Source organism: Abramis brama, assembly GCF_963993115.1.
Source record: "Abramis brama genome assembly, chromosome: 7".
Classification (NCBI taxonomy): Eukaryota; Metazoa; Chordata; class Actinopteri; order Cypriniformes; family Leuciscidae; genus Abramis; species Abramis brama.
The window spans coordinates 32449744-32462594 of record NC_139969.1 but is presented as its reverse complement, the minus strand read 5'-3'; the positions used below and the strand labels follow the sequence as shown (position 1 = coordinate 32462594).

Below are 12851 nucleotides of genomic sequence, written 5' to 3'. Positions count from 1 at the left end.
AGTTCATCCCAGCTGACACGTGCTGAAGCAGTGGTTGTTAACAGCTTGGCACACTCAGACTCATCAGTTCAAATCCACTTATAAAATCAGCCTCCAATCCAATGGCCCGAGTTGTCATGTCAACGCAGCTATTCTAGGCCATTCTAGGTCTGTGTCATCCTTTGCATCTATACACTTATGGTAAGCCATCTGTCACAAAAAGGGGTCATATGTAATATACATTATTTTGTATGTTATTCTGTTGTATATGTATTCTTTTATTATTGAGTGACATTGATTGAATGAAACTGAAATTCAGACCACAAACAAATATTTGTGCATTTCAGGCGTTAAAATCTAATGGACAATCGACTTAAAGAGAATTTTTATATATAATATCGGTAACACTTTACAATGAGGTCACATTGTTTCAACTAACATGAACTAACAATGAGTAATTCATTAGTTAAATCATTAGTTAATAAAAATCCAGCTGTTCATTGTTTGTTCATATTCGCTCACAGTACAGTATATTAACTAATGTTAACAAATACAACTTTTCATTTGAATAATGTATTAGTAAATGATGAAATTAAAATCAACAAAGATTAATAAATGCTGTAGAAGGGCAGTTCATTATTAGTTCATGTTAACTAATGTAGTTAACTAATGAAACCTTATTGTAAAGTGTTACCATATTATCTTATTCATCCTGACTATGATCACATAGAACATCAGAGAAAAGCTCCCCACAAACGCCATGCTGACTCAAGCGACGCAAGGAGGTCAGATATGCTTAATTATGTGGGTGAGGAGCTGTTTGCTAGATGGATCCCCCTCATGCGAGGTTACAGTCGCTCTATGTGTGTTGGCGCTGTTTCAGCAGGCTGGCTTTGTATGTGAATCGGAGCTCAGCATTGATTATTCATGCCAGGAAAAAGCCCCTCCACGCCTGATGGCTTTGCCCATTGGAGCTCTCTAATTGGCATGAGAATCCAAAGAGATGAGAGGAAGGGTGAATGAGAGAGATACAGAGCGCGCAAGAGGATCGTTGCGCACACCAACGCGTGAGAGACTGGGGCTGAATTTCCCTCCAATCGCTGTTGCCAAGGCACTGCACCAAAACACAGCAGCTTTTTCAACGTCAATCTTGTTCTCCTTAAATTTGACGTCGTCTCCTAACGTTTTGTCCACGTGCCGACCATGACGACCTTCTACTCTGGCCATGAGTACGGCATCCGGAGAGCAGACAGCTGTGAGAAGAGGAACGACTCTCATGCTCGAGTCCACCTCAGGCAGAACCCGCCATCCACCTCCATCCTCAAGCAACCGCATCTCCAGCAGACGGTGAGCCAGGAGGGCTGCTACAACTCTTGCACCCTGCCCTTGAACATAGGAAAGACCAGGACCAAGTTCCTCAATCTGCGTGACAGCGTGAAGAAAAGCCCCACCAAGAGCACAGCCAAAGTGAGTGGACCAGGGGAGAGGTTTTCCTTTTGGGCCTCTGTGTCATTCGATAAGGTAAGTTAGAGGATAGGGATGAGCAGCTCCACACTTTGGACCTTAATTGACTCGGGATGCTTTTCTACTTCTTGGTGTTATTAAATTAGGTTCGTCCTTCACACTCATGGCTGGTGTGCTCTCTTACATTTTTGTTGATCTTGATATATCTCATTCACTATCGTGTCTCTTCAATCTACAACACTGGACCGCGGTATTTGTCAGCTCCTTAGTGTTTTCTGGTTTGTTACTGCATTTCTTTGTAGTTTTTCTGCCCCGCATTCGCTTTATTCTCTTAGCAAATTTGCGGGTTGTTGCATTTTCTATATGCACATTTTTTTCCCTTTCAAATGTCAGTTATCATCAGGTCGACGCCAAGCTTCTTAAATGCTAATGTGTTGTTTTTCCATGTTAAATTCATTTAGAGCAATAATCCCACAATTAAGGGTCTATAGTGGGACGCCAAAGTGGAACTCCAGTCGATGGTATTGACAAGCCCTAATTTTAGTTTCCGTGCAGATCGCGTGTTTGCGGTTTAGGCACCACAACAATTAAAGGCATCAGTATTGTTAAAAGTCAAGCAAACCCTATATATATGGGTCAAAGACAAGAAGGGGTTTCATGCATCAAAAAATAAATGTGTAATACAGTTTTACTTTTAGTTTTTTTTCCTCCTGTACATTAGAATTTTGAAATCTTTATACTTTGCTAATATCCTTCAAACCACTAGTTTTTTTGTAGTTTTTGTAAGGAAGTGAAAATCATATAATAAAATTTAGTATGATCACATATTCGTTTATATTTTTTAATAATTACAGGTCAGAATAAGTATATTGTTTCATTTTTACATAAATATATCCATTACGCTGAATGACCATGGTTTGTTACACTGAATGACATTTTGCCAAAATATTGCCATTGTTCCCTTAATTGCAGTGTTTTTGTTATTAGTCTGTATCGTTAAATTGTTTTCAATAATATTCCTGAGTAAATGACGGCAGAAGCAGATGTTGAAAAACAGTAAGCATTTTATTCTACGGTTCTGATGATCCCTGTCATGCTTGCTTAGCTTGTCACTTTGTTTCTGACCTGCTCGGGCCCCAAAAATTACTCCTTGCAGCTATATTTATGAATTCTTTTTGTTTGTTAACATAAATGACGTTATCAGGAAGAGTCTGGGTGGAGAATCCCCTCAGTGGTCTCTTTTGAACTCTCTGTTCAAAAATACTGGTGAGCTATTATTCTGACAATCGCAATCCTGAATTCCTTTCTCTTTTCCTTGCTAAAGGCCCGTTTACACCAAGTATGATAACTATAAGGATAACGATGAAGTGAATGAATAAAAAAATCATTCTAAGATATTGGCTAGTTCAAAAAAATCATTCTAAATATAAAAGAATAGTAGAGTCCACAACACAACTATAAAGATAACGGCACAGAGAAACGATATCGTGGAATCACTTTCAGAGACATTTTTTTTCCAGCTAATGAATGATAAAAACATTGACAGCCAATCAGAATCCATTCCGCTTTAAAGAGCTTCAGCATTTAAAATGGCAGATGACAAAACTGCAGGACATGCTTAGAATGAAGAGTGTTATCATTCATTGGTGTGGACGCTAATATAGTTACCGTTATAGTTATAGTATAGTATAATATAGTATACTTTATAGTTATTGTTCTTAAGAGTGCCACCCTAGATACTGGGTCTGTATCTTTTGGCATTTTACAGTGCCTTTTAACTGTTCGTGGGCATCTAAAACGAATCAATAACACAAATTAAACAATACAAAAATGCATTCAAATATTAATATTTATTAAGTTTAACAAATGTTTTCAGTGCTAAACATTCCTCTTTATCTGTAATATGAATAAGATGCTGAAATTGTTATTTATACAGTGATACTGCCATTGTGTAATGGATGACACTTAGGTGTAACAATTTATATATATATATATATATATATATATTAATGCTAACCAAGGCTGCGTTTATTTGATTGAAAATACAATAAAAACAGTTATGTAATCAAAATGTAATTCTTTGTAATTCTTCTGTAATTCTTTGTTGGCAAAGTTGAGTTTTCAGAATCATTACTCTAGGCTTAAGTGTCACATGATCCTTCAGTGATCATTCTAATATTCTGATTTGGTGATGAAGGAACATGTATTATTGATGCTGGTTAATATTTTTGTGGAAACCATGATTTTATTGTAAACGGCATTGTTAGCATGAACTAAAAATGAACAGTACTTCTAGAGCAAGGGTCTTCAACCGGGGGTCTGCAGCTGTACTGTAGGGGATTAGTCAATTAATGTTTGATCATAAATCATTGTTTGATGACTGACAGCTTTTTAGTCTTTGTATAGGGGGTGGTCTTTGCTTTCGAGGTTATATATAATCACTTAAAAAAAGTTTTGTTTTCATGATGCAAAATTTCGGATGTGACATGCAATTAACAGTGATAGCTAGCACGGGACAAAAATATGGCATGTCAAAATAGATACAGTACATGCAATGTAAATGCAGACTAATAGATTAATAGAAAAATATTCGTATCAATATATTTTTGAAATTTCATTTATTTTTAAAAGTAATGACTTGATAATAATCTTAAATGTCTCATTGTATATTGTCTTGTTATGGTGGAGCCGTTGCTTGCACATTAAATCTGCGCTTTACTGGAGAACCCTTACTAATTTCAGATACTCAGTGATTTGATTCTTAATTGTCCATCTCACAGTAAAATTAAAACTTTGATGTTTTAGTAAATTTGAGGCTAAAGTTCAGGTAAATGTTTAATTGTCCAACTGACTTGTAAAATTAAAATGTATGACTCTGCAAATCGATTAAAATAATTTACAACAACTGTGAACAACTCATGAATTTTTATCGCAACATGGAAACCTATAATAAGTGTTTATATTCAGACTATTTTAGACTGGTACGGCCATTCCAAACTGTTTTCTGTGGCAAAATGAATGAAAATTAAAACACAGATGTGTGTAAATCCTATATAGACACTTTAATTTCTGACTGAGTGAAATGCCTTCAAACTTTCTTTGTAGATAGATACAGCATTAATTGTGAAATCTGTGCATATTGTACATCAGTGGATGAGAATTGCCTGTGATCTCAGTTGGGGGATTGTGAGTGTTATGTCCAAGTCCAACTCCTCCAAGCCATTCCCCAGGCTGGATGTCAAATAATGACGTGGACATCCGCCCTGTCATAGTGTTACAGTCATGCTCATCGTTCTGCTTGTCGTCACACAGCTCAGTAAACAAGTAGCAAGAGTCTCAATAACACTCTATGAACACAAACAAATGCAAGTTCACTGCAGACGTTTGGCCATTAAATGCCTGTTTTAACATACTTAAAGGTGAAGTATGTCGTTTCTGCGGTACCTAGCGGAATTAATAAAATAAAGCGTATTTTCAAAACAACCTTGCAAACGCCCCTTTCATGCATTGCGCCTCCCCCAACTCAAACATCACATAGAGCTCTTTTTTTTCCACTTAGAGCTCTTACAGGTGCGTGTCTCAACAGGTGAAAGTAGGCTACCTTTTTAATAAAATGTCCAACATATTAGGAAAAGTTTTAGCTGGCTTTCCTGCCAGAAACCCATCTACATAGTATTGATAATTTACGTCTAAATCATGGTTGGGAGGGGCAATACAAATCTTTTATTCTTCTTGCCAGGAAATAGATGTCACAAATAATATCATAACAGAATGGCCTTTATATAATTGTTATGGAACTGTTGAATTTTCAAGACTTCATCATACTTTTTCCCCATTTGATTACTTTTTTCTGGATAATGGTTTGATTCCTAGAGGTCAATCTTGTGCATACCGAAGTATTGTCATATCGGATCATGCTCCTTTAACTCTTGACGACTTTTTTGAACTTAGCCCCTTCTAGGAGAAATTGGCATTTTAATATTTCTCTCTTGGCAGATGAGAACTTTGTCTCCCTTAAAGCTGATCAAATTTCTTTCCTTTTAAGCGTCAATAAATCAGCAGACGTCTCCGATTCAACAGTGTGGGTTTAGGCATATGTAAGAGGCCATATTATTTCTTCTGCCACTAACAAAAGAAAACACTCTAAAGAAAAGCAAATCTTTCTTGCAAATGAGATTTCTAGGTTGGATGAACAATATGCCAGGTCTCCTCCTAGAAGCGTCTTAAACTGAAATCAGAGTATGGTTTGCTTTCTTCCAATGAAATAGAGAGCCTTTTGAGAAGAACTAGAAGTGTTTATTGTGAAAGTGGGGAGTAATCTGGAAAACTACTGGTTAATCAGCTACGTAGGATCCGCGCAAAACAAATTATCAGTGGTCTTTGTTTGGATAATCGGGAGGTCACAACTGAACAAAGCATAAGTAATGATATGTTTAGAGACTTTTATTCTATTTTGTATGCCTTTGACTAGGAACGCTCCAATCAGGATTTTTGCAGCCAGTACGACTTCCGATTACTTGTCATGATGATCAGGCCAATACCGATCCCGATCATTCAAGCTTCATTTAAAGTGATAGTTCTCAGTTGACTCATTGTTAAAAAAAAGTGTTTTAGATAAAGTAATACCACAGATGTTGCCTTGGTTATATTATTTACAGTAATGTTTTAATTATTTTAATTGAGTATCAAATAAATAAGCACAACAAATATTTAGGCCTTTAAAAAAAGAGGCCTTTAAAAAAAAAGAGCTTAAGCAAAAGTCATCACCTTCATTTAGCGCTTTATACAATACAGATGGTTTCAAAGCAGCTTTACAGTTCAGCTGATGTAAGTTCAGTGTTGATTCAGGTCCATTGTAAAGATAATCAATTATTAAATTAGTTAATTTTATCTATAAAGCAGATAAATGCTGCAAAAAATGATGTCAGGCTACCCCAGAGCATGTTCTCTTGATGCCAAGAAGACATTTGATAGGGTGAAGTGGGAGTACCTTTTCTTAGTTTTGGAAACATTTGGATTTGGCCTGGCCTTTCTTGGATTAAATTATTATATAGTGCTCCCTCCGCAGTAGTCCTGACCAATAGTCTGTACTCTAGACCATTTAATTTGTACTGTGGGACTCGACAGGTCTGTCCTTTAAGCCCATTTATTATTCGCTTTAGCCATTGATCCTTTAGCAATTGCCCTACACGAAAGTCAGCAGATTACTGGAATTACCCGTGGTGATGTTGAACATAAGGTAATAACAGGTCAGGCATCTGATCAAATTGATCTTTAGATATAATTGAGTACTTTTTCGAGGAAGATCCTGGCAGACCACTCTCGGATGGCACATGGGACCATATCCGACCCCATGCAGGTCCACTCATCATCAGTGTGTGCTCGGTACTCGCTTATTCAGTTCAAAGTAGTACATAGAGCTCATATGTCAAAAATATAATTAGCTCAAATTTTCCTTGGTACTAGTCCCATGTGTAACACATGTCACTAAATTAGGGCACTATTGGCTATCTGTATTTGACACTCTTTCAGCTCCAGCACAGGTTTGTGCCAGATCCCCTGGTGATAATATTTGGAGTTGCCCCAGAAGAGTCATGATTATCAGCATCAATGTGTAAAGTCCTTGCTTTTTCTTCCTTGTTTGAACGTAGAGCAATACTACTAAAGTGGAAAGAGGCTGCTTCACCCACTCACATCCAGTGGATCAGATAAATAATGTCTTGTTTTTTCCTTGAAAAGATCAGGTTCTCGTTAAGAGGATCGGAAAAACAATTCCTTAGGATCTGGTGCCCCTTCATTGATTATTTTGATCAACGCCTTATTAATGACAATATTTCTCTATTAAACCCTAAATGGATGGCAAACCAGTGTTTTATTTATTTCTTAATATTTTTTTTTTTTACCCTGTGCAAGTATGTGTTTATGTGTGTAGATATGCATATGCTACTTTTAAATTTTCAATTCTTATTGTAATCAATGGTCAGCATGGATGTAATCCCAGGGATTTGTTGGTGAGGGTCGAGGGATTGTTGAATCTAATTTGTATTGAAAAACTCATAAAAAACTTTTAGCGGTGTTGCTATGTGTCATGAGTAAACAATTGATTTGATTGATCATTTGATCATTCAATTGATCATTCATTCATTCATTCATTCATTCATTTTGATACTTCAAAAAGTACATAAAGACTTTATAAAATTAACCTATATGTCTTCTAAAGAGACACAATCGCTTTATAGACCTTATGTAGCCCCACCCCTTTTCAGCGCTGTGCTCGTTGTCTTTTGTCTTCCGGTCTGTATTTTCAGAGTGATCTTGCGTATTTATGAATGAACGGCTCGTTTTAAAATCTTCCCAGTCTACTGACATTTGTTAAGCCATCTGGTTTAAACATTACAATCCGCATGAGACCTTTCGTTAACTTTACAATAAGTAAATCTACTTCACCAGCTAATTACTCCTGGACAGCGATGCCATAGAGATATACAGAGCGATCGCAAAAACGGAAGTTCAAAGACTATTCTAAAGATGGCTGGCGCATATGATAACAATACATTTTTGCTTTTATTCACAGATAAACAGTGATCAACACACATCAAATGTGGTTAACGGCAGCTCAACTGTACTTGCTTGAAGTGCAAACAAACCTCATTTACTTGCAGAAGTGCTAATGTACCTGCATGACGCACGAGAACAAACATCATTGTTCTTGTGTGTCAAGAAAGCAAGTTTGGGCTTACGTTTACCATATTTAATGCACTCAATGTATGTGCGTTGATCTATGTTTATATGAGAATAGAAGCCCATATTAAATCTTTTAATCATATAAAGTGACTGTGTCTTATCAAAAGACTATTAGTAAACCACACAATCCATATGGATTACTTACAATAATTACAATATCTTTATGAACTTTTTGAAGTGTGAAAGCTTTGGTGGAATGTATAGCTATTTGAGTGAACTATCACTTTGAACATGTTTTCTTTACAGTTTTGTAACCAGCTGGACATTATAAATATATAATAGAACTCTAGAGTGACTTTGGATGTTTGCAGTGGCTTTGTTGATTATGTCAGGAGTAACTGTACCATGTGCAACTGGGTGGATTATGGCCGTATTCTCATTCACATGCTCATTTCCATTCTCCCCTCATCTGAGTTCTTCAATAATCACTAACGGAGCTTCTCGCATCCCCCCGCCCTCCACCTTCAGATTTGCTCCAATCTAGCACACATTCTCATACAGACACCTACTTGCACCCATCCTCCATGGCTGGTTCCTGTGCAATGATGTGCATTGTTGTGTTGTTGTGTATGTATATGTGAACTGACCTCTCCCCTTCCATGCTATTGTTCAGCAGACAGATGCTGTCCCACCCTCCACTCTCATAATCCCTGTGATCCCAATCTCCACTGTCCCTGCGGAGCCCGCTGTCATCTCTCCATCGACGTCACAGGTCTTTTTTTTTCTTTCTCTATTTTCCCACTCACCCCTCCCTTCTTTTTTTTTCGCTCTCTTCCTGTTGGTCATTTTTTCTTGATCCCTGCCATTCCACTGCTCGTTGATGGGGCTGAAGGATTATCGGCCCTAGAGTCGGGTAAAGTACCACGGCTCCCCTTGACTAATAGCCTCTGCGTGTCAACCAGCCGGAGGAAGTGGAAAGCTCCACAGAAAGACAGACAGACAGAGAGATTGAGCGAGCGAGAGAGAGAGAGTGGATTTAATTTTAGGCTACTTTTGGCTCGTAATAGCATTCATGCTTCAGCATTGCATGTTCTGCAGTATAAAATGCCATGTACGTCCTTATGCTGGCAGTGCTGTGTTAATCTGGTGTGAATGCCAGTGGTGGTAAATGTAGCATCATGTGGAGAGTAAGTGAATATACCTTTGCTGTGTAGAATGCTGCAAGCTTAACACAGCTTTTCCTACTTGCTGCATCTACTAAACGCTTCCCGTTCCAGGTTCAATTTGGATGGAACTAGAAATGTGCTGGAATTGGTGCCTTAACTGGACTGTTTTCTCTTGCAGGCAAATCCTCCCCCTGTCGTGGTAAATACAGAGAGCTTGGATTCAGCTCCATATGTAAGTTTTCTTTTCACTTATTTACACTTTATTAACTTTTTTTTTACATTTTGAAATTCAGAATTCCCTCAGACCAGCATGCCACATAGTTCTATCGGTTTCCTTTTTGTAAGCAAGCTGTTATTGCCAAGTTACTTTTGGTGATACCAGCAGAAAAAGGTGTAATACCTTTAAAAACAGATGGCATTCCCATTTTGCTTATGTAATGTCATGGATTTTCAATTGAACCTGGATATTCAATAAGAAAAAATATTGGGCAGCTCTTGACTTTATATATCTCGAATTGATTGGATTGAGTGGGCATCCTGTACCAATATGGTGACTGGAATATGATGCCTAAATGCACTCTTAAAAAGGTGGGTACAATAGCTTGTCATTGGGCCAGTACCATCAAAGGCACATCTTTGAACCTCATTTACACCTAAAATGTTGTTAATATTATCATAAGGGTACTTGTAGCAAAAACAGTAATATTATTAGTAATAATAACCTCAAGAGTTCATATTACAACTCCAGGGTACTAATATATCTCTTTTAGGCATAAATAAGGTACAAAGGTGTTCCTTTAAAGATAGTGCCCCAGTGACAACCTGTTGTACCCCTAAGGGCACAAATTTGCATTACATAATACAATAGCTCATGCAGCCAAGGTGACGTCAGCATAAAGCCATTTAGAGGCGGAGCAAGTTATTACATTTCGATGAAAGATCATGAAGACAATAATGTAATAATATCTGAGGTACTATAAGTGTAGTCAATATCTTAAACTCATGTTTTATCAAGATATATTTTCTTCAGTCACATTTTATTTATTGCACTATGTGTTATTACTGGATTCTGTTTTGTGTCACTGACTTGAGTCTAGTACCAGGGTAGCTCTGGACCTTCAATGTCATGATAGCGTAGAGATTGGAATATGGTAGAGTTTCTAAGGCCCATTAGTCTAGTGTGGTGTTCATTCAGCACTGTAGTGAACTGACATCTCTTGGGTTTGTTTTCCACTTCATGTCCCTTGAGTCTTCCTGTGGAGTAGTGAGGTCAGTAGTCTTGATTGTGCCACTCAGGGCCACTACGTCTGTTTTTCTCATCAAGCACCACACATTCAACCTCCACTTCAGTCGTTCTGCTGGATCAGCAGTGCTGCAGGTTCTGGGTAGCGTACAGAGCCTCATGGGACTTGTGTGATCGGGGACCATAATTGACTCCTTGTGGAAATTATTTTGTGAAGGCAAGTGGGGTGAGAATAATGTTTTTAGGTTTGCTTGTTTGAGTTGAGATGAGAATTAAATCAGGCTAATATCTCTATCATTTAGTGAATTTGTTGACTTTGTTGACATTTAAGGAATCTGCACACCTAGTCATAAATTAAATGGAAAATTCAAAGTAACGTGTTACACTACTTTTCAGAAGTTTGGTGTTGGTAAGATAAAAAAAAGAGGTCTTATGCTCACCAAGGCTGCATTTATTTGATCAGACATACAGTAAAAACAGTTACATATTGAGAAAATTGATTAGAATTTAAAATAACTTTTTAAAATTTCAATATATTTTCAAATGTAATGTATTCCTGTGATTGCAAAGCTGAATTTTCAGTAGCCGTTACCCCATCGTCAGTGTCACATAATTCTTCAGGAACCATTCATATACCCTGATTTGGTGCTCAGTATTTTACTGTATGGTTGTGCAAAGTTTACACCTGCTGAACCAAAAGCTGTACATTGTGCAAATAGTTAAGTCCCTGATCTTAAATACTAAATACACTCAATATAAATATCAAATCTTGAAAACTACTAATCACAAATAAAGTGAAATCAATGAATGGAAATGTCCTTGCTCATTATCTTAATGTACAGGGGGCTTTGTGAGTGTGGCACTGTCTATGTGCTGAGACCAAACCAGACGCAGCCAGCTACAATGCTAATGAATACGTAGGCTCAATTCCTCTATGCATTACATAATCAAAGCTGAGTTCTTCTGGAAAATTGCTTTGACACATATTGTATGGACATATTGCAGTCACATATTGTATAGACACTGTGGTTTAAGGGTCATCTTTGTCATTTTAGTGTCAGGAGGTTTAAATAGACGTCAAAAGAGTCTTTATCATTCATAAATAATGTATCACATAGTACTACAGCACACCTGAGTATATATTAGCACCGTTTGTTGCTTTTGCAATCTGAAGGAGTGTTTAGTAATTGTAATGTGTGATGTCAGACTTAACTGATTTAGTAGTAGTAATCTTTATTTGTCCCTTCACAGGGCAATTTATGCAGCATCAACAATAAAATACAAACTGACATAACACGAGACATCACAAACACATGAACTACAAAAACCCAGCCGTCAAATTTTCCTCATAACTTTAAGATGTATAAAAAAAGCCTAAACTTTAAAATTCACCTGTATCCTTATGCTTCAAATGAATATTTACAATCAAAACTGCATTTGACACAAAAGCTCTAGAAGCTCTAACAGTCCTCCACTTGGGGACTCTATCGCCTTCCCGAAGGGAGGTGTTCAAATTCCAAATACAGCATGTGAGCTGTATCATCTAAAATGGTCAATGACTTTCTAAGATAGTTTTTCTCACACAGAGCAGACAAACTTAACTGTACAGAGCCTGTAATTTTTGACCCTAGGTTAACAACTCTCTGCAATTGTGATCTGCTTTTGATACTTGATCCATACAATAAACAAATCATAGCAAAGGTTAAAACTCATTCAATAAAAGATCTATAAACATGATCAGTATAGATTTGTTTACATCGAAAGACTTTTCGAAAGACCGTTTCTGAGCTTTTGATACAACAAGATTTTTATTTTAGTTCAACTTTTCATCTATAGCTGTACAGGTACTTCTATAGCTGGAAAATCGTTGCCCTCATGCATCATTGAGTATTGGGCGCCCAACACCCTGTTGCCGGTTTGTGGTTTGTTCCTCCTTGGACCACTCTTGGTAAATTCTCACCACTGCTGAACAGACCTTGCCATTTCAGAAATACTCTGACCCAGTCGCCTTGCCATAACAATTTGGCCCTTGTCAACGCCTTTTCTCCTGCATCCAACACGTTACGAGAATTGATTGATTGCTTATACCATTTAATCCACCCAGGCCTTGTTAGGAGATGATCAGCGATATTCACGTCACCTGTGACTGGTCAATGGTCATAATGTTTTGTTTATAGGATCAGGATATATGGCAAAAAAATTAAATAAAATATCAATAAGGAATCAATATATGGTCTCTTAAGATACATTCTCTTTGCAGATTATACACCACGTGATGGCAATATGGACCTCTGAAGCAGCTTCTTTGAAGCAGT

At 37.3% G+C, this 12851-nt stretch overlaps 1 protein-coding gene across 27 annotated transcripts in view; it reads left to right on the top strand.

Moving 5' to 3' along the window:
- The window catches only part of dlg1b (discs large MAGUK scaffold protein 1b), a 116207-nt gene that overhangs the window by 61018 nt on the left and 42338 nt on the right, over positions 1 to 12851 (top strand). For 14 of the 27 annotated variants that reach the window (XM_084120182.1, XM_084120187.1, XM_084120185.1 and 11 more), the window contains 2 exons: positions 8801 to 8899; positions 9472 to 9525. In XM_084120182.1, the coding sequence (XP_083976308.1) occupies positions 8801 to 8899; positions 9472 to 9525 (153 nt within the window). The remainder of the gene's footprint in view (positions 1 to 8800; positions 8900 to 9471; positions 9526 to 12851) is intronic. The other 13 variants (XM_084120193.1, XM_084120186.1, XM_084120179.1 and 10 more) reach the window with 2 other exon arrangements.